The sequence below is a fragment of the Tympanuchus pallidicinctus genome, unplaced genomic scaffold, assembly GCF_026119805.1.
Source record: "Tympanuchus pallidicinctus isolate F22 unplaced genomic scaffold, pur_lepc_1.0 scaffold10, whole genome shotgun sequence".
Taxonomy (NCBI): domain Eukaryota; kingdom Metazoa; phylum Chordata; class Aves; order Galliformes; family Phasianidae; genus Tympanuchus; species Tympanuchus pallidicinctus.
In genome coordinates this window covers 8,675,361-8,695,687 of record NW_026294619.1, presented here as the reverse complement: position 1 = coordinate 8,695,687, position 20,327 = coordinate 8,675,361, and the positions used below count along the sequence as shown (strand labels likewise).

The following is a 20,327-nucleotide window of genomic DNA, read 5'->3' as shown; positions in this document are numbered from 1 at the left end:
TTATTAGGAGAGGCTGAGGTCCCTGGGTTTGCTCAGCCCAGAGCAGAGGAGCTGAGGGGAGGCCTGATGGCAGCTGCAGCTCCTCACAGGGAGCGGAGGGCAGCGCTGAGCTCTGTTCTGTGTGACAGCGACAGGGCCGAGGGAACAGAGGGTTTGGATTTTGCATCATCTGAAGAATCAGCGCACGGTGCGTGTTTTCTTCCTGACCTGGAGGAGGAAGCAACAGGACGCACATCAGAATTCAAGACATGCAGGGTGATGTTTTAATGCCCAGTGAGTGGAAGAAAGTTTGTTTAAAGGCGGAGAGTAGAAGCAGAATGCAAGAGCTGGGTATTAAGGGTGCAGAATGAGGCCACTGTGTCCTGGTCAAAGCAAATCGATGTGGGAATACTTCCCCTGCTGTGCCACTAGATATAAACCACCTGTAGCATGGAAAGCTCAAAAAAGCTTTAGGATTGAGATATTTTCATGGCACAAGTCCCTTTTTATCTCGCTAAGGAGAAATTACATAAGCAGGAAAGACAGGGCACTTTCTGCTGAAAGTTTTGTATTCATGAGCTCTGCTGCCACTTTGGATTCCTCACCATGCCGCACAGTACCAGGCTTCCAATTAAAAGCTCAGGTCCTTTAGACAAGCAATTAAGTGCTAGCCCAAGCGTGCCCTCAGACCTGTCTACACAAATAATAGGAAGCTGAGGAGCTGCAGTGAGGAGGAGGAGGAGGATTTCTGCCCCAAATGGCTTGCAGCGCCTAGTTTTCATTTTTCAGTGCGTAATTTTTAAGTCAGAGGCTATCACTGCCACTAGGTGAGCCACAGCCAGAGCTCACATTCAGCTTTGAAAACAACAGCAAACTGTTTGCCTTGCCCAAGACAAATCCAATGCAACATAGCTGTAATGCCTGCCCATAGTATGGGCTGATATCCTCATGGCATCTGCTTCCATAGGGCACCAAAGCGGCTGCAAACACGTTTTGCCAGTGAGAGAAGTTATCATTTATCATAAATAATAATGCCATAATATTTTCTTTTTTAAAAAAGGAAATATAAAAGGCACATACTTATATCGTGTGCTTCATTACTGAGGGCTAACTCCACCACTCCCTCCTGCTGGATGGAGTTACTGCGTGCTGCTGTAGTCCGGCTCACAGCTGCTGCCTACATTTCCAGCAATGCTTTCCAGGTAGGATGTGCAAGCACCCGAAGACATAGGAACAGTGTGCAGGAGTTTATGTGCTAACAGAGTAACTGTGCAGAAGTGAAAAGCTGCTGTTATTCTTGTTTTCCACATCACCATGCAAGTGCAGCAAGACAAATATAGGCATCTCCAGCATGTGAGAATCTTGTTCATCTTCTCTGCTGGCATCAAAACAAATTGAATATATACTTCCATTACCAGGAAAAATCACTTTTCCCCAACAGTAGGTGAGAAACTGGTAGAGCACCAGAATAGGGGTTCATGCTGCTCAAAGGCTCATGTTGTATTCCCTCTTCTCAACAAGGAAAGCGCAGCTTGAAAGCGAGCAGAAAATCACCTCTGCCTTTTTGAGCAGGGATGTCCAGTAGAGATGCAGCAGCACTTCTAATCTCAGCCTCATGTCTCCCTGTGGAGGCCCATAGGACTCACTGCCAATGGGTGGGCTCATCTCTGTCCCCACTCTCAGCCCATATCAACCCAAAGTGGCCATCGAAGGGGTGGCAGCAGTGGGACAGCTCTGTTCCCAGCTGGGGAGGAGGCTGTTCCACCTCGGGGTCCTCTGCTAACAATAATTTCCTGGAGGGATAATCAAGAAGCACACCGCTTGGCTTCAAAACATACAATATACTTTATTGCCTGCTAGATAATCAAAGTGAGGAGTAAACACCATAGCTGGAAAAAGCAGAAAAGGACCAGGAAAAGGAAAAGAATATCCAGTCACCAAACAAGTTATCAGGCAATAAACCATACACAATATAAATAATCTGTTTCCCAAACAACGAAATCTTTATTTTGCTAATGGCCTTTAGATGGTTAATTATCAGTAGTAAAATCTCTGGATTTCATTTTCTACACAGCATTAGTAGTAAGAAATATATAAGGGACTCTGCAGAAAGCAATACAAAGGAGTTATATACACAGGCACCTTCTGTGGAGCAAGAACAGAACTTCATCTAGGGAGGAGGGGCTATCTACAAAACAGAAGACCATGGTAATACAATAGTAGCTCAGACTTAGTTAGGCTGCCACCTTCCCACAAGGCAGGCCAGCCAACTTATGTATACATATATATTTTAATATAGATATATAGAGAGATTTATTATTTTAAAAATAATGTGAACTACCTGTAGTTCCTAGGCTAATTTTAAAGAGGCAGTGTACCTTTCTGAAGCTTCATTTTCAGGAAGTATATTAAAAATGGTATATAAAAGACTAGCAGACCCAAGCTCGTGTATCAGCAACCGGTATCTTCCCTCAGCATTTTCTTCTAATGCCACAGTTGCCATCCCCAGTGATGGCAATGCCTTCAGTCATCCAGATTGCTATTTACCTTGCTACCACTAAGTTTGCTCGATTATAATGTTGTTAGTAATCATAGATTATTAATAGCAATAATGCTGCAATACGCTGTCAGAGCCTGACTGCATTATGAAGACCTAGTCTGTATGTGCATGCAGAGTTTTGTTGCTTAATCTGAAAGAACATTTCCCATACAAGATCTTTCCCCTGCCAACCCCCTGATGTTCCTCCAATTGCACCAAAAGGGCCAATTTCATCCACCCAAGGAAGGCCACCAGCAGACCCTACACCCAAAGTGTTTCTAGAGGCCTCTTCCCAACCCAGCGATGACATCTGGATTCCTCACTGCCTCACACATCACCCTAATTTCAAGGAGATGGCTTTGCATGGAGTACGCCAATGACAGTGTGGCAATACACAAACTGTTTTCCATAGTATGCATGACATTTTGCTGATGGAGCATAACCATGCCTGCTTTTAAAGATGGATGTCCAGATGGAGCAAGATGCATTTGCAGTATTACAAAATGAAGGGTTGTTTGTATTTAAAAACATACCTAACATTAAAATCAGCATTGTGCCAGGCAACCACATCCTTGCTGAACTCAGTATTAGCCTTAGCATTGGGTTACAAAAGAACAGAGCTATAAAATCCCTGACTGCTATTGCAGCATGCCTTTCAGAAGCAATCTCAGCTATGACAGCAGCAGCAGGTGCCCTCTGCATCCCGCTGAGCACCAATGCTGAGCATGTAGGGATGTGCTGTGAGAAGACAGGAGTACCCAAAAGCGAGGCACTGACCATTACCATGCAGGACTTCAGCTCTTCTGCCTATGCAGGTAAACCCACTATGAAGGGGATCTGCTGAAAACTCAATTATCCCAGTTCCTGCATCATCACAGAGAGCATCGCCATGTCTTATTTAAGCGTCTGGACCTTCCTCTGTGCTTGGCATAAGGCAGATGGAGGTGTCAGCATCAGGGAAGGGAGATCTGGTACCTCAACAAGCAACTGCAAAGTCGGTGCTTGCTGTCAGTGCTGTAACTTCTATTCAGCTCTATGGGACTCACACTCAGCAGCAGGGAAAATGCAAGCAGCACCCTGCTGTGCTGGAAAGGGAAAAAACAGGCAGATTTTGAAAGAGAAGTTCTTACATTGGGTTTAAAACCAACTGAAGCTTCACCTTCACTAGCTGTTGCTGGTTCTTTGACTGCTGAGGAGAAAGGTGAATAGCAGTGCCCAAGTTGATCTCTTGCAATCAACAGCCTTAGCTGCCACTTTTGACCCTCCTGCATCCCAGTTTGGCTTACCCTGGTGGAGCTGCAGAGCAGTATTAGGAATCCCATAGAAGGATGAGGGATTACAGGGCCATTGAAGCCAAACAGAAAGACCTCATGCATCGCTGAGGATTACGTTGCTAGTGAAAGCCAAAGACTGCTGACATGGTGCACAATTTGCAATTATAACAAAGCTTGACAGGCACCCACCATATTTAATAGTTCATATGAGAAACTGGGAACCAGAGATTCTCGGCACACCATGATCCCTGCCAGGGCTGGGAAAATCAGCCAATTCCTTCTGCACACATAATTTCCTCCTATATAAAGCCCTTTGTCTGACTCACAAGCTGTGAATCACATCTTATGAACTGCTCTGTCTGGTGTACTTTCTCTTCTTTACGCCAACAGATTCTTTATCACTTAATGTGCTGATGCTGTCAGCTACTGCAGAAGGTGTCTGTGGAAACATTGTCCTTCAAACGTCAGCCCATGGCCGGTGGGCACCCACACTGGATCTTTTCAAAGGCTTTTACTACAGTCAAATAGTCTTGGGTCCTGCACCCACACATTCACCTCACAACATGCATGCCTGTATCAGGGCCAGACACAACCTGGAGCAAGTGAACAAGGAGCTCAGTTTTTCTGGTCCTCCAGTCTGCACCCTACAACATTTTCACTTAATGTAGAACTTGGATGCTGCACCCAGCCTCTGATTTTCTTCCTTCTTGGCCTGGATATCAGTGCCCGGGTCTGTCCCACTGTACACAGCGTGACCAGGGGGCAGCGACTGATGGTCACATCATGCCTCCAGCAGGACCTGCATCTTGCTGCCCTTTCTTCTTTAGCTAGTAGAACCAGTGATGGCATCACTGGCAGCACAGAGCAGACAAGATGCTGCGGAAGGCTGTAGTGCTGTGATGGCTTTCCTGCCCCGCTGCTGTGTAGACGAAGAGTGGGGAAAGTAGACCTGGGCAGATCAGAAAGCAGGCTGAATGCGGCCATGGCCTTCATCCAGCACTTGGGGCACAGTGTGGAAGAGGCATCCTATTGAGAGGCCAGGTAGGACCCAAAGCTGGACACGAGGCTGGTTGCTGGGACCCCGCTGAAGACCCAGCAAAATGCCCACTGCTCAGCCTGGTGGTGGCCATGAGAGGACGGCCCGAAGACGCGGGCACGTTCTGGCATTTACCAGTGTCACAGCACAGCTGAACGAGAGCACTGACACGTGAGATGGGTGTTTTCCTTGTTTGGGTTCCACCTCACATAGTATGGCTTTAAGGACTGATTTGTAGCATCCGCACAAGTGTACTGAGGAAAAAGCTGACAGGTTTGCTTTTGTTTTGTCTTTACTGCCAGAACTCTATAAAAACGAATTGAAGGCAACTGCTAGATAGAAAACACAGCGCTGGGAGAAAGGTTGCTTTGAACCTCTCTGGTATGGCTATTAATGGACAACCTGACAAACCAGTCAGGATAAGAGGTTTTTGAAGGCCTGTGGCAGTCCTGTGGCTAGTGATCATGCTGGGCTGGCACTCTGTGACAAATGTCACCTCAGATCTTATCCAGTCGTTACCTTTAATGTCACAAAAACCAACACACTTATCTAGCATCTTCTGAAGATGCAGTCTTTTTATACATCTCTATCTCCTAAAATTATGTACACGGGCACTGTGGAAGTAAGGGTGGATTCCACAACCATCTTTCAGGCAGGTGCAGCTTAACCTGTCCTGGGATAGAGAAGCACTCCAGGTGACACCTCCAAGTCCCTATGACTTCGTGCTAGGTAAACACCACCAATATCTTGTCTTGTCCCAACAAAGGATGGCTTGAACATCTTGGCAGGATGCTCGGTTTTCTACTTTGGCTTCCTGCTTAGCCCACAGTGCACACAAGGATGTGTCCTGTCAAGAGTCAACTTGCATCTTCCTGACAAGCCATTACGAGCCTCTCTACTTTTCACATGAAACTGGGGAGCAGCACACAGAGAAGAGCACAGTGCAATGGCCAGCGTGCAATTTCAAAAGCTGCCATGGACAGCCTTTGCCCCACATTTTGGGATCTTGAAAAATGTTGGCCAAACTGCTATCAAGTTGATAACGAGCAAGAGAAAGAAAACACAACACTGATAGGCTAGTCAGGTTCTTGCCTAAAGCTTGCAGGGGTTGGCCATCCCAAGAGCAGCTGCTTTTAAACTTGCTACAAGCAGCATTAAAAATTAATTAATCTAGAGAAAATATGACTTTGCTTCAAAAGAAAAAGGAAAACTAGGACCCCAGGATATTGTAAACAGATACTCACAAACATTGAGGTGAGACATCATTAGGAAATGCCAGCATTACTGTGTAGAGGATTTGTGGTATTTTTTTCCACATATTACAATTGCCCAGAGAGGTGACCTCACATAAGTGAGTCGCTCTCAGCTGGTGATGGAAGGGAAGTATTACAGTGGCATCAAGAGCAACCAACTTCCAAAGATGAAGGAAACAAATAGCAGCAGCGGCGGCACCAGGCTGCCGCTCACCTACGATCAGTTGTGGGAATCCATCTGTTTGCCACTTCTGGAGTGAACAGCTATTTTAACAGCTTGTGAACCTGCCTTCACCATAGAAACACAAGTGGCACAAGCAGAATCTGATGTACGGAAATGCTGGCTTTTCCTATGGGCTTGTCTGCATGCCGGTTCTGTTTTTTTAAGGTTCACGTGGGTGAGAAAAGACCATCTATAGAGACACATTTAGCAATGCAAGTCAGTGCCATCCTTCCTGATGTAATGCTCCCTGGTTAAATCAATGCCCAGTAGCAATAATAAAAGAATAAAAAATGTCTTTGCATCAGCAAGGGCTCCATATGCCACCACCGCCACCACCAGCACTTTTCCAAGCACATGGCTGAGGCTGCACCCCCAAGTGTCTGGCACCACTGCAGCCGCCCGCACCCAAAGGAGGATCCCTTGTGCATTCATCAGCATTTGGTACTCACCGGGCTGGTGGTGTTCAGCATGTCACTGCTACACTCCCAGCTGCAGTTTTTAAAACATTTTCAACCTGAGACCCTAACAACCACAGAGAATCTGCTCACCCGACACAAGCAAAGCCACCAGGTTAGACTTCAAACAGAAGGTGAAAGGCATAGAGATCAAAAAACACGTTACTGCCTGACAAGATCTGCAGACTAACAGAGCAGACTTGTATGGAAGGGCTTAGCTGTTACTGAGACATGACTTGTTGGTGCAGTTTCCTGCAATGGTGTTTATGGGGTCCGCTTGAGTTCTTTGTCTGGAAGCCTGATTCAAGACATTCTGAAGTTTGCCAGTGTAATTGCCACGGTGCTCTCATCCTCCTGTTGCCTTATTTGAGCTGAGGATTTCCTCAATAATTACAGAGAAATAAAATTTAAATGTTTGGGAACTTTCCTTTTTTTTTCCTCCAAGGAAGAAATTCAGAGATGTGCCAGATTTATTTTCCAAGTTAAGGCTTCGTATGGATTAACACCAACAGTGTAGGTCTAACAGGCAGCACTGAAGTTCTGCTTTGTTTTTAAAGACAGTCAGCATGCTACTCCCACATTAGTTGCTGTTACAAGCCACGCATTAAAAATAAGGCAGGCCAAATCCTCTTTAACTGTGAAGCTTTTTTCAATAACAAACTGCTGGGAGAAGGAATTAGTTGATTGTATTTCAAAGAACTGCTGGGTTCCTGGAACTGGTGCTCTCTGGCTCTTCTACAGAAAGCCAGGCTGGAGGGAAAGCTCCGCTGCTTTGCTGGCATTGCTGGCAGATCCCACTGCCCTGTGCTTCTCTCTCTGCAAAAGCTGCATCTGCTGTTCAGCCACGGCCAGGAAACGCTGCTGTTAAAAGCATTATGAAATAAAGAATGCCTTTTCCATATTTTTCAGAGCTGTGAAGTAGCTCAGGATGGTCCGGTACTGCTCCCAGCCCACTGAAAATGAGTGGGAAGTTAGGAACTGATGTCAGTCAAAGTAGTAAAGCCGTGCGAGGAAAGGGAGGAAACTCGAGATGACTGAGAAGGAAGGTGAGAAATTCGTAAGCGAAGCTCAGCGTGTCCAACTTCCAGCGAGATGAACAAACCCATGCATTACATGAGATTTTCTTCCAGCAAATACAAAATAGATTTCAGTTGGACAGTGGATTCGACAAAGCCAAGACGTTTCCACTTGGATTCAAGGCAACGCGTGCTGTCTGAGCAAGGACATCCAGCACTACACATTGGCATGAAGGTTGTTGACTTAATTGGTTTTCGGTGGTCTTTTTTTTTTTTAGTTTTATATTTTTAAGTAAAAAATAATAAAACATGACTGATCCTGCAAAGCACTTGGGAATATTTTCTGAATTCTCTGAATTGTTATTTAAGAATGCATTTCTGCCTCATTATTAAAGATGCTTTTAAATCCCTGGTGGCCACTCTTAGCTGCCGACCACAGAATTGCTAGAATGCAGTAAATTTTTTCTTTTTTAAATTAGCTGCAGCTTATCAGTCTATGCAACTAAGCTCTTCTATGACCAGGGCACATGGTACCAGTGACAACATGCAAGACTTGAGGAATCAAACTGGCTTTAAACACAGCTGGCCCCATGCTTAAATAGGCCCCATGCTTCCCCCATGCTAGTCAGCACAATTAGATGGTGAACCTGTGCTGGTAAATGCCAACAGACAGCCTGGCTCAGAGATCTGTAATCACACTTCTTGCATAAATACATCTGAGCTATAGTGTTTCTATAAGGCATCCTCTAGCAGCCCTTCACTCCTAAGAAATTCCTTCACTGCTGTGCATTCCTGCATGAGAGTTGCCCAAACCCAATACCGTTACTTTCTTATTATTTTCTGGAAGCCCAGCACGAACAATTTGCTTAAGTACAGATAAAACCAATGGCCAACACTTCATATTGTTACGAAGTACACGCACAGAAGCAGTTGTTATTAATGACACTTTTGCCACGTGCCGAATACACCTGACATCTGATGGAATGCTTCCAAACTGCAGCACACCTCACGCAGCTCACACACTACTGACAGAGAAATTACTGCTGCGGTGACTGAAACAAAACATGGTATCCATTCCCAACCAAGGACTTGAACTTGAATTTCTCATCTTTTTCTTTCTTAATTTTTTCCTAATGTTTGGCAAACCCTGCTTTTGAAAGTTGAACTTCTTGAAGACAACGAAATGCTTCATCTGCTGTGATGGTGATTTTTCTGCCTCCTCACTTCCAATAGAAAACAGTGCTCCTCAAACCAAGATGAGAACTAACATTGTTGTGATGACCTGCTGGCAATTTACACAGCTGCTGTAACCAAGGACACATCAAGCCTGTGATCCACAAACTCAAAGGTGCTCGTAAGCACCTGGATGCTCACGAAGTCCTGACTTCATCTGGTTCCAGCTAGGTTTGTTTCATTTTTACTTAGGAGATCCCATCTAGAGCAGAAATCCCCTGGTAGTGTTTAGTACCTGAGGTACCAGGCCTTGAAACTTCTGGCAACATGCTGCTAAGCTGTAAGATCTCTCACAGCAGAATCATTTTAAGAACCCAGTCATGAAGACATCAAGGAACTGTTCTTCATACGTGGAAAGCCTGCAGGGAAAACACCAGTCCTAACTCCAGGTGCTGACTAGGTGCTAAGAGCACTCACAAAGGGCTTGGAAGGAACATGACTGAGTACCAGAAGGATCTGACCTGAGCCCAATGGCTTCCTGCCATCACCAGGAAGCTTGACCATGTAGGACCTCCTGCCAACCAACACCTTGGCAAAGGAAGATCACCAGGTGCTCCCACATCATGTTATCAAATGCCTGAGCAGACAGCTCTGACCTCAGAAAGGAGTGAGTGCATCTGGAAGACGCGTCAGTGTAAGTAAAAGCCATGCAGATATTTGGGTTTCCCTTCGCAGGAAAATACTTGGCTACAAATACAGTGAATGCCAATACAAGCTAGAATTTGAGCAAGGGAACAGGTGCCTGTGAAACATCTTCCCAGATGACCTAGCAAACTAGCCAAACACAGACTGCAATGAATGCACCTAACACTCTCAGTGTTACTTCTCCATATCCATGCAGAAGTAATAAACAAAATGCTGCAGACTAAAGTACTGGGCGTCCGCATTCAGCAAAGTACACTTTGGTGGTAAGCCTGAAATCCTACAGCAACTGATTTGGCTTTGGGGTCTATTTCAACGAGTTCCTCTTGTTTCACAGACAAATAGATTGAAGTACGTATATATAAATACTGAAGTAGTATTTGTGTGGACTAAACTTTTGGTATGGATTTATGCAAGCTGGATTTTCAACCAGTTTCAGCTGGGGTACAGACAGCTACATCCTGTGTTGGATTACTTCTGATGAAGACCTGATCTGCCTTCTGCCAGTAGGTAACACGTGAAGCCTAGCTGAAACCTTCAGCACATTCTAAGTACAACTGTATTAGAGCTCAGTTTCTTACTGTTTCTGTGCCAAGAACAGTCCACAAAAAGAAGTTCACACTGAATAGCTGGTAGGCATTATATCTCATAGGTTTTATTTTTGAAAACAAAAGAAAACAGAACTTTGCAGCAGATATAGAAATGTTGTCTCGTATTTTGTTACTGAAGAACTGGCAGCTCCATGTGCTATATCACAGTTACGGTATGCTTGAGTAACCTTTCATCTCACTTAATGCTTTTACACTTCAAAAAATATGGAAAAAAAAAAAGTCTGCTTCGGAGCAGGATTAACTGCACATTAAAAAAAAAGTGATGAGCAATGAAAATAGCCCAACAAATGCAATCGATGGAGAATGTCGTAAAGCATGTCACCTCAGGAGGAGGATGTCATTCCATCCCATGTCTTGAAAGTATTAGTGGGAATTTGTCTTACCTGACAGTTAAGGGAGTGTCAGTGCAATGCCAACCAGCTGCAAGCAGCAGTGTGAGAGCCGGGTAACAAACCAGGTCTAGATGCATCGAGTGGGCTGCACTAAGCAGGTGTTTCCTTGGAAGAACAAAATGAGAGCAGACACAAAAACATGGGGGTCTAAGTAATGAAGATGACTGTGTTTTAAGGTAATTCGGTAAGAAAAAAATGGAATTGTAACTTCAGTGTCCCTGACTGAGCATACTGTACTGAGAAAAAAGGTATTTTCTAAGATTCCTTCCAGCTTTTTACTTGCTGCATCAGAGCTTTTCTCTCCCTTTCCCAACTATGACCATTGCATGGCCTTTAGCTCTGAAGCTCTTTCATTCCTGGTATTTCTTTGCAGACAGCTGATGTGTAACCAGCAAAGGCAGTGCAAGATTGCATACATTTTTTCTTCCCTGAGTAAGTGGCACACAGCTGAAAAAACAACAACAAAAAAAACCACACACAAAACCCAAAAACCCAAACCACCACCCCCCCCCACCAAAAGTAAAAGCTTCCCTTCTGCTACTTTTGACCCAGAAGCAGATCTCTGCTTGCAAGTGAACAACTGCTTTCTACTGGTTTCATATATTCTGTACCTGGGTCTTGTGTGATACGAAAAATACAACCAAGGAATCTTCAGGTATCCAAGGCCAGAAAAAAAAGGCCAGACCTCCCAAAGTCTAATTTTTAATCCTAAATAAAAAAGGTAAAATACAGGGGCAGAACAGAGTACTGGTTTAAATAAGCTTTGAAAGTAGTAGGGATCTTTAAATATGGATGATGCTTGCTATTTACTTTTAAAAGAGAAACCATTGTGAAGAAGTTCTTCTGGTGTTCAGAAACTGAAAACGTAGCAGGGGCTTCTTTATGTGAGATGACTTCACTTATTTCTGTGGGTTAGAAATGAGCTTTCCAGTTGTGTGAAGACAAAAATCCAGAAGCACACTGTGGAAACCTGGAAAGCTTAGAAGAAAGGGCAAATGGCTTTCCCCCAGTTTAACTTACACTGAGTCCTGCCTCTCCCTCATCCACAGTCTCCAGCTTCATGCCAACATACATTCAATGAATCCTGTGGCACTCGCATGGGTCTGCAGATCTTTCCATCAATGTCAAAAGCGTTGATCAAGCTCAGAAGTTTGTAAAAAATAAAATGAAAGCTCCCATGATAGACATCTTTAAGCAAGAACAAATGGGCGTAGATTCTTTGCAAATGTGCAGTGTTTTGATGGTCACTGTGCAGAAGTTGGATGGGTGATCTGAAGGGAAACTACAGCTCACAGTTTTGGGGATCCATCTCTGTTTTTTGGCATCTTCCATTTTCAGGTGGAAAACGAGCTTGCTTCTTTTTAAGTGGAAAAAAAAAAAAGCCAACCAACTCATACTCTAGCTAAAAACAAGTTCTGAAATTCTACTACGTCAGCCATACGTTGAAGTAAACAACCACTTAATAGTAAAGCAGGGGAAGTATCAAAGCAGCTCTGTTTTAATAGCATTTATTTGCAATCATTAGTTTTAAATGGGAAACTGTTTACAGGCACACACTAGATAACCAAAATAGAACGAACATAAAGAAATCTATTTGACGGTCCTTTTCAAATATTTCAAATATTTTATTAAATATTTTATTCAGGTTTTGATCACAGTTTAATGTACTTTAGCATGTTATACACATGACTTAACATGTGCACTTAATATCAAATTAGAGGTTTTTGAAGAAAGTACATTTTATAAATGTGCTTATTGACTTCTAACTACACACATCTAAGAAGGCAGTAGCTCCGTTATACCACTTATGGAGATGAACTATTTATTGTAAGGCATGTTTACACCAAGCTTTGGAGAGAATAAAGCCAAATACTGGGTCAAAATTTAGTGGAATTATGTATGAGAATAAAAGTTGAAGGACTGGGCCCTACAAAGAGATCACAGCAAATCAGATGTGTTAAAACTGTCAACGCAGACTGGTTATTAAAAGCAAGCACTGCTGAGAAAGAAGATTCTCACAGTGTCTGTATTTTTTTCAGACCTTTTTGAAAATTACACCTTATGGTGTAACGTGAAGGAAAGAGAATGAAATCTTCCAAGAAAGTTTGAAAACCATTGTCTGAGAAACCTCAAGTTGTTTTGGGACCTAACATGGAACGCTTTTATACAGGCAACATCTTCCAAGCCACTGCATACTAATGTGTGTGTGTGTGTGTGTGTGTGTGTGTGTGTGTGTGTGTGTGTGTGTGTAGGAGGTATATACACACACAGACACACATCTCTCTCCCTCTTGCCTTTGTCACCTTCAGACGACTGAATAAAGTGTAGCAGTGCGTGGAAAAAACAAGGTTAAAAGAGTAGGTTAAAGCACTGTATTCGGAAGCCTGGTTAGTTAGGCTGTACTGTGTGACAGCAGACGTGTTTTTGTGTTGTTTTTTTTTCCAGTAGAGTACAATGTGGGTCTGTTGGCATAAGTTAACGATCAAGACCCAGAAATTACAATATAATTCTTAGGAAGAACTCAACAAACATTAAGGTATTTGCATTTGTTTTTAAAACTCTGTGTCAATGAAGGCCCCAGGTCAAAATAACATGCCTCCTTCAGAAGCATCACAAAAGCCAAAACTCAATTCTAGGGGCACAGTAGCCCCTAATCAGGGCTCCTGCACAGTCACACTGCAAACTACAATGCTGCCCCTCAAATAAGGATGGTTTTAGGCAGAAGCTCAGGTGTGTTGCTGAGTGGAGATCTCAAGTCAGTCCTTCCTAGATGTCTGCCTCAGAAGAATCAGTGGGGGAACATAAAACATGCATCCACTTCATAAGCTCCTTCGAAGTTGTCAATTCAGTAGAAAATACTGAGTATATAAAAGACTATAATAGCAGTTAGGTGAGAGAATAAATCTCTCTGTGCCTTTTTATCGGGAAATTCAGGAGAGGAGGCAAAAAAAAAAACCAAAACTCTTTCACAGCCTAAATGCACTCATTCTCATCTCTCAGTGTCCTGAAAATGACTCAATGTTCTGGCAGCTTTAGATGATAGTTTCATAATATGTACAAGATAAGAAGAATGCCACAGATAGTACAAAACAGGGCAAAGATACCTACAATCTAGAAGTAGAGCTCTACAATCTAGAAAACAAGCATGGCAAACAAACAGTGTCTAACGTATGGTACACAACACAAAAGTTGCACAGTTATGTTTCCTTGTGAAATTAGGATTGCAAATGTAAACTCCAGAATAAATGTCAAGAACAGCATTTGGCTTACTGCATGACCACTGGGAGTATCTGAAGTCCACCACCTGATGAGCACAGCCATTCCTGCTCTTACACAACCCGTTCTACTGGGCCTATATCCGCAACTCCTGTGACTATGGCAGAGGTTCAACAAAAAATGCTCCAGCAACACAGTTTGGCTACCACTGTATATTCAGCCTGATGTTGTCAGATAAATGTTGCTGTTGGGAAGTAAAGCGTACAGCGATGTACAAATGGTATCAATGGCTGAAAAGATTAAACGATCAAGCCTGAAAGCAAATGGAAGATAACAAAAGTAGTCTTTTAGGAGAGGTAGCCATATTAGACTCAGCATTCAAAAAAAGGAAGTGCACTCAAAGGACCAAAATGCATTACAAGATCTTGTACGCCCATTATGTTTTTGTCTTTCCTACAGGTTTTTTTTTTCCAGAATGTACACACACACGCACACATATATATCTTTTTACCTAACTCCTCTTTGTTGCCACACCTTCACCATACTGAGAACAAAGGCCAGCTTTCCTTTTAACCTCTCTCAGCTGTCCTGTGCCTTCAATCTGTTCCAGGACCCGTACAATAGCTAACAGGCAACGGAATTAAACTGCTCCAATTTAATATCCTGTTCCAAATGACAGCATCCAAACTATAAGGCATTCCCTCATTCTGATGCAAGTTACAACTCTCTTGGGTTTCTGCTTGGTGCAGACTGCAGAGTGCTCTTCAGCCTTACGCTACAAAAGTAGATCTCACCCAAACAGTAAAGCACGAGGATGGAATTTGAACACTGATTCACACGCTTCCGTCCATCCCTTGTTCCTGCGCCCTTTTCCAACAACAAGGCTTACCACGTTAATTTCAAAAGTCATGCACCAATGCTATAAAAGAGAAATCCAAATCGACAAGAAACCTTTTGCTCATGACTTTGGGATACTGTATTAGTATAAAAGAGCATTCAGTCATCTTAAATAAATATACTCTATTTCTGAAATCACAGCACATTCAAGGGGTAGTTACTGCCGTAAGCAGGGCAATAAGTGATCTCCACGGATGTTTTTCATCGATTTGGTCTAATATCTGGAAAATAACCTACTGTGGGGATAAGAATCTGCATCTCAAATGTTCTGCAGAACGTTCTTCCCATGTTTGCATACAGTACTAGAATAATTAAGAAGACATTACAGTATTTTCCTCCCAGCTGCTTACATCTGTAGCTTTGGCTACAACAATATATTCCGTATACCTCAAAACTATATATGAAATACCCAAGATCACTAAATAAATAAAAGCCAAGGAAACAGTACTGCATTTTACACTTGAGATGCGATTCCCCCACTCCCATGGATAAGTGATAGAGAACAACTAAGGTAATTGCTTTTTTTTTTTTTTTTTTTTTTTTTTTTTTAAAGAAAGATTTATACACAGGTTCAGATCCAGAAAATAATGTGAAATGCATAAATATTGATAGCTTTAGCTAAGTTAAAATGGGTTCAGTAAAGTATGATACAACATATTCAGAATAAACAAAGCAGAAAAGCATCATATTTTGGTTTGCTTGAGATATACATAAGGTGCAACAATTTCTTTTCTAGAGGCATTTGTGGACAATGTGTTAACAGGTAACAGTGTTTGCTGGTATACTGAAGTACACACAATAGCAATATGATTTTTTTTTTTCAAAACAAAAGCAGCTGAAATTAATAAAAATTAAAACAAAACAAACAAGGAAAAAAAAAAAAAAAACACAAAACCCAACCCCAATACAGTAAGATATTGGTCTGAAATTTTTGTTGTGCTAACAGACTTTGTTACCTGAAAATACTGATACCCCTTCTAGTAGATTCAGGGAAAACTCTAGCTACTGAAATCAAGACGTCACTCAGAGAACCAACAAAGGCAAATGCCTAGTGAACTATAAAGCTTTGCAGGATTTCTGCTACTCTCAGTGCCTAATCGCTTAAAAATTAAGCATATCTACAAAAAGGTTTATAAGTATCTGAAAACAGTCATATCCAGTAAACTGACCCAACCCTACCCCCTCTCTAAGGGAAAGTCAAGGAAAAGCAGATCAAGTAAGATATTAATTCATATAGAAAAAAGTAATTTTCTGTTTCTTTTAAAAAAGGTACCATTAATATACAGAAATATCTTCAGGAACAATATTGAAATTTAAATTGAGGAAGGATGGGGTGCTTTGACAAAAATATATCTACTCTAAAGGTTTCTAGAGAAATAAGTTAGTACCATTGTCAAGGTGAACGGCCTGCACTGTAACATATTTGGATTTCAGCTAATTATAAAGTGGTCCAAAACTCCAACAGCCACCTTGCTGTGACCCAACAGTTTAAAGTCTTTAGCTTTTCCTGTCTTGTTAAAATAACTTATAAAACTTTAATAAAATCTCATTAAAAAATACTGCCATAGGCTACAATGGCATTTGAGGGGCTCTTAGTCATATATTCACCTGAATTTTTAAAAAAGCCTTTTCACTGACTCATCGGCTCTGAAATTTTGTTGTTCTTTTGTAGTTGTTCCCTTCTTCCAACACATGCATCTTTGATGGTGCTGTTTTAGTGAGACTTTCCAAGCTGTCCACCCTAGTCAAACCTTTAACCCTTTGTTACAACTCTCGTGGTATCTTGGTATACTGTTTCCCCACAATGAACCAAAGACTTTCACTTAGCTACAACAATGAAAGGCTAAACCTAGCAAGCATTAATAGAGTTACTGTCCATATGGCTATTACATCAAATTAGTTACAAAATAACCCCAAAACATATTATCAATTCAGTCAAGTATAAATAAGAATGCCTGATAGAATGATGTAAACTCGCATCATTTAAAGACTTAATTCAAAGAACTTCAAACTCAATCTAATACTATCAAAAATTCAGCCAGTATGACGAAGACTAATATAAAATTATTGCTGGAGTCCAATTTGGTAAATTGTTGTGCTACAATGCAAAAATTAGGGAAACATCTTGTGCTATTGAAGAAGTACCCTGTTGAATTTGTAGCTTTAGTTTAATTACTAGTGATCATTTTGCATCTGTTGGTAGGAATCAATGCTTGGTTATACAATAGTGTAAGTCGAAATAGTGAAGACAGCAGGCCAAGTGATACAATTGGCCTGGCTTTTGGGATGCATTTATGAGAGCAAACCACAAAAATTCAGCATAAGCAAAGATAGAAGCTGGCAGGTGGATCTGTGGTAGTCTGAATTCAGTCAAACATTACTCTTCAGTTGTAGTTTATCTGCATAAAACTTTCCCCTTGACCAACACAAACTGTAATTGGCCCTTTATACAAACTCTGAAGCCGTCTGTGCATAGTAACTACAACAATGCCAGTGTCTTTAAAATGTAAAAGGTATGCTTATCAGAGTACATGTATATTGAAAAGTCATGCTTTTAGGTCTTTCAGAATGGTGAAATAATACTAAGGTCACTTTTGAAAAACATATTCGCAGTACTTTTTGTTTACAGGAAAGTTTCACCAAGTCACTCAGGTATCTATGCAAAAATAAAGGAACCTTCCAAGGCATTAAAGACAAGTCAATTCTCTGCAGTATTTTTCTTTTCCATACACCACTCCTTTTTCTAATGCACATCATCCTGGTTATTCAAAGCTAAATTAAAAAGAAACAAAACCCAAACATAGCCTGTCAGAATTTTTGCCAGTAAACTCTACCACTCTGGTGGCAAATATAAAAGTGCAGAACATCTGGACCACGTGGCTGCCCAAACACCGCTAACAATGGTACATCTGTCCAGGCTGCCTTGAGTTCTCTGGAACAGGTTTTATATTCATTCTACAATATAAACGTAGGCATAACCTATTAATATAAACCATCTTAGAACTTAAATCTTCATGTACAAAAATGACTAAGAATATCTAATAGTAACTAGTGCAGTGCGTCAGTGTTTTTGTTGTTGTTGATTTTTTCATTTTCATTTAACTAGGCATTGTATGAAACTAGTTGCCATACTCTCTGGTTGGTAAAAGAGATGCTGTGTGAACTAACAGTAAAGGCAGCCTTCTTCATATCAACCACCTATTTACTGTTTAAAAGCCTTCAATAGAAAGCAAGCTCTGGGATCATTCCATTCCTGTTCATTAATAGACAAATAATATCACCCTCCTACATACTGGGTTCCGATTTGAAGACCTGGCCCAAGTTGCTAATGTCTGGCTTCCAGTGAATTCTGGGCCACTCAGAGCAATAAGCACTTGCTTGCAGTCTATAGTTTCCATCACATGGACTGACTAGCTTCCCTTGGTAAAGACAAGGCTAGGATATTAGGTAAAGCACAATGTTTTACAATAATGTGGAGCTTCACTGGTCAGCGCAGGAAATAAGCACTGGAGCCTGAGACATTTCATTTGGCTGTCCATCATGTGGGAGAGGTGTGGCCCTCTGATTTCTGCAAAGAAGAAAAGAAACCTACCGTTATTCAAAGCATGGAAATGCTTTTAGCAGACAGGAAAGACAGAAATTAGCAAGTGATATAGTCTAGTGAACTCCACGCTGGCACAGATGCCCACATATTGCTGGCTACTAACTGTTTATGGGTATTCCTGCAACATAAGAAAATATCCTGAGGACAACCTGCAATACAATGCAAAGTCAGACAAGTCTTGATGGTATTTGATTACACAAAACAACACAGATGGCCAAAGAGTAGGTTAAGAGCACACAAGTGCTGTTACACATTTTATAAGTGAGTGGTTTCAGCTCTTAGTAGTGGAGCTCATGTACAGCAATAGATGGCAAATGCACAGAGGCGTATGTCATGTTTGTGAGAGTCAATAGCTAGGCTTTGAAGCAAAACAAAAATATACCTATCAGCAGTTACATGCTGGGATGACTCCAAATTTCATAACTTAACACTTCATCAGCTCAGCACATCTCTTTCATTACTTCAGCAGAGTTAATTTACAAATGATCCCCTGGCACAGGATATCATAAAAATACACCGCACCAGAATTACGCGCTGACAATCAACATCAGTCATTGAAGCAGATGGACCTGGGAGAACTCCTTTGCAGCTTGCCTTTTAAAATGCATGCAAAAGAACGTCACCGCCTGTTATCTAATTTCTCGAGTCAGATTCTATTATTGTTACATTATGTGTCACTTTGAGCAGTGAAAATCTGGAGCCTAATTCTTACTTACACAAAGGCTACTTTGACTGCACTTTGGCAGAGCTACAGTCTCTACAGTAACGTAGGTACTGACATGCTTTGCACACCTGCAGTGCAGTGAAACGGCCTTGGTACAAAATGCAGCTCAGGATCACAAGTGCTTTAACTACAGCACACACAAGGTAACCAAAGCTAAACAAACATTCAAATGACAACCATGCTGTCACTTCCAGACAAGCTCTAATTACATTTAGAAAGGACTCCGGCTTCTGAGGTCCAAGACTGTGTAAAATTATATAATAATTGAACTTAGACTCTGAAAAGAACACATCAAGCAAACTTCCAGTGCTATTCTTCTCATTTCTAGTTATTCAGAGATAAAGAAGTTGCACAGATAATAAACAGTCAATGGAGTAGAAGTTAGAGAAGCATGCAGCCCATCAGATTCAGGTTTCTGTTTTGACTTCCATTTGACAAGTCTGTAAGAGACCTATGGCAAAGCTGTTACTTGGAAAGAGTTTCCCTTTTCATTTTCCCTAGTGATAGAAGCTGGAATTTGCAACAGTTGCTAGACATTTGCTGGTTTGGTGTTTTCAGGCCTCAAGAAAGGTGCCACACTGCTCTAACTGCATGATGAGATGACAAAATATGGTTGTAGGTAAGGAAGACCCAAACAGAAGGGTAAGTAAAACATTGGTTCAAAACATTATTTCTAATGAGGAAAAATGAAGGAGAAAAAACTTTTAGAAAAACAAAGAGGACATCATCACAACTAAGTGAATCTTAGTTATGTAACTAAGTCACTCTTGTGCTGCTCTTCTCACAGCATTACTGGAAATCAATGAAACCACAAAGATGCAAATGAGAGCAGAACTTAGGACAGTGCTTCTCCAGGTTTCACTTCGTGGCTTCCAGCCATGGAAAATGACAGAAGCAAGTTCATACCTTTGCAGTCTTGATAGCAGACTGCTGTTTTGCAAAACTGGGAGAAAAGTCTGGGCTGACTGTAGTATGAAAACATTTCCCACTTGAAATGCTATTGTGTAAGCAAGGTAACAGCTTCAGCAGAGAAAAGGTACCAGGCTGAGTTCATCAGAATTCCTTTCTTGGTGCCTTTCAAGCTTCTAAAAAAGTCAGTGTTTCACATTAAGTCTGAATACAGGACTAGATTGCCCAACAGGGGGCACAAGATTAACAGTAGGTTGTGAGGTTGTGAATAGCATTCATCAAACGCTGCTTTGTGGTTTCTTAGGTAGCCAGTAATCTGTTACC

At 41.8% G+C, this 20,327-nt stretch overlaps 1 protein-coding gene across 17 annotated transcripts in view; it reads right to left on the bottom strand.

Moving 5' to 3' along the window:
• Nucleotides 1-1,800: 1,800 nt before the first annotated feature.
• BBX (BBX high mobility group box domain containing) overlaps nucleotides 1,801-20,327 on the bottom strand; it is a 140,626-nt gene continuing 122,099 nt past the window's right edge. For all 17 annotated transcript variants that reach the window (XM_052666424.1, XM_052666457.1, XM_052666476.1 and 14 more), the window contains one exon: nucleotides 1,801-18,334. In XM_052666424.1, coding sequence (XP_052522384.1) covers nucleotides 18,247-18,334 — 88 coding nt within the window. In that variant the 3' untranslated portion in view covers nucleotides 1,801-18,246. The remainder of the gene's footprint in view (nucleotides 18,335-20,327) is intronic.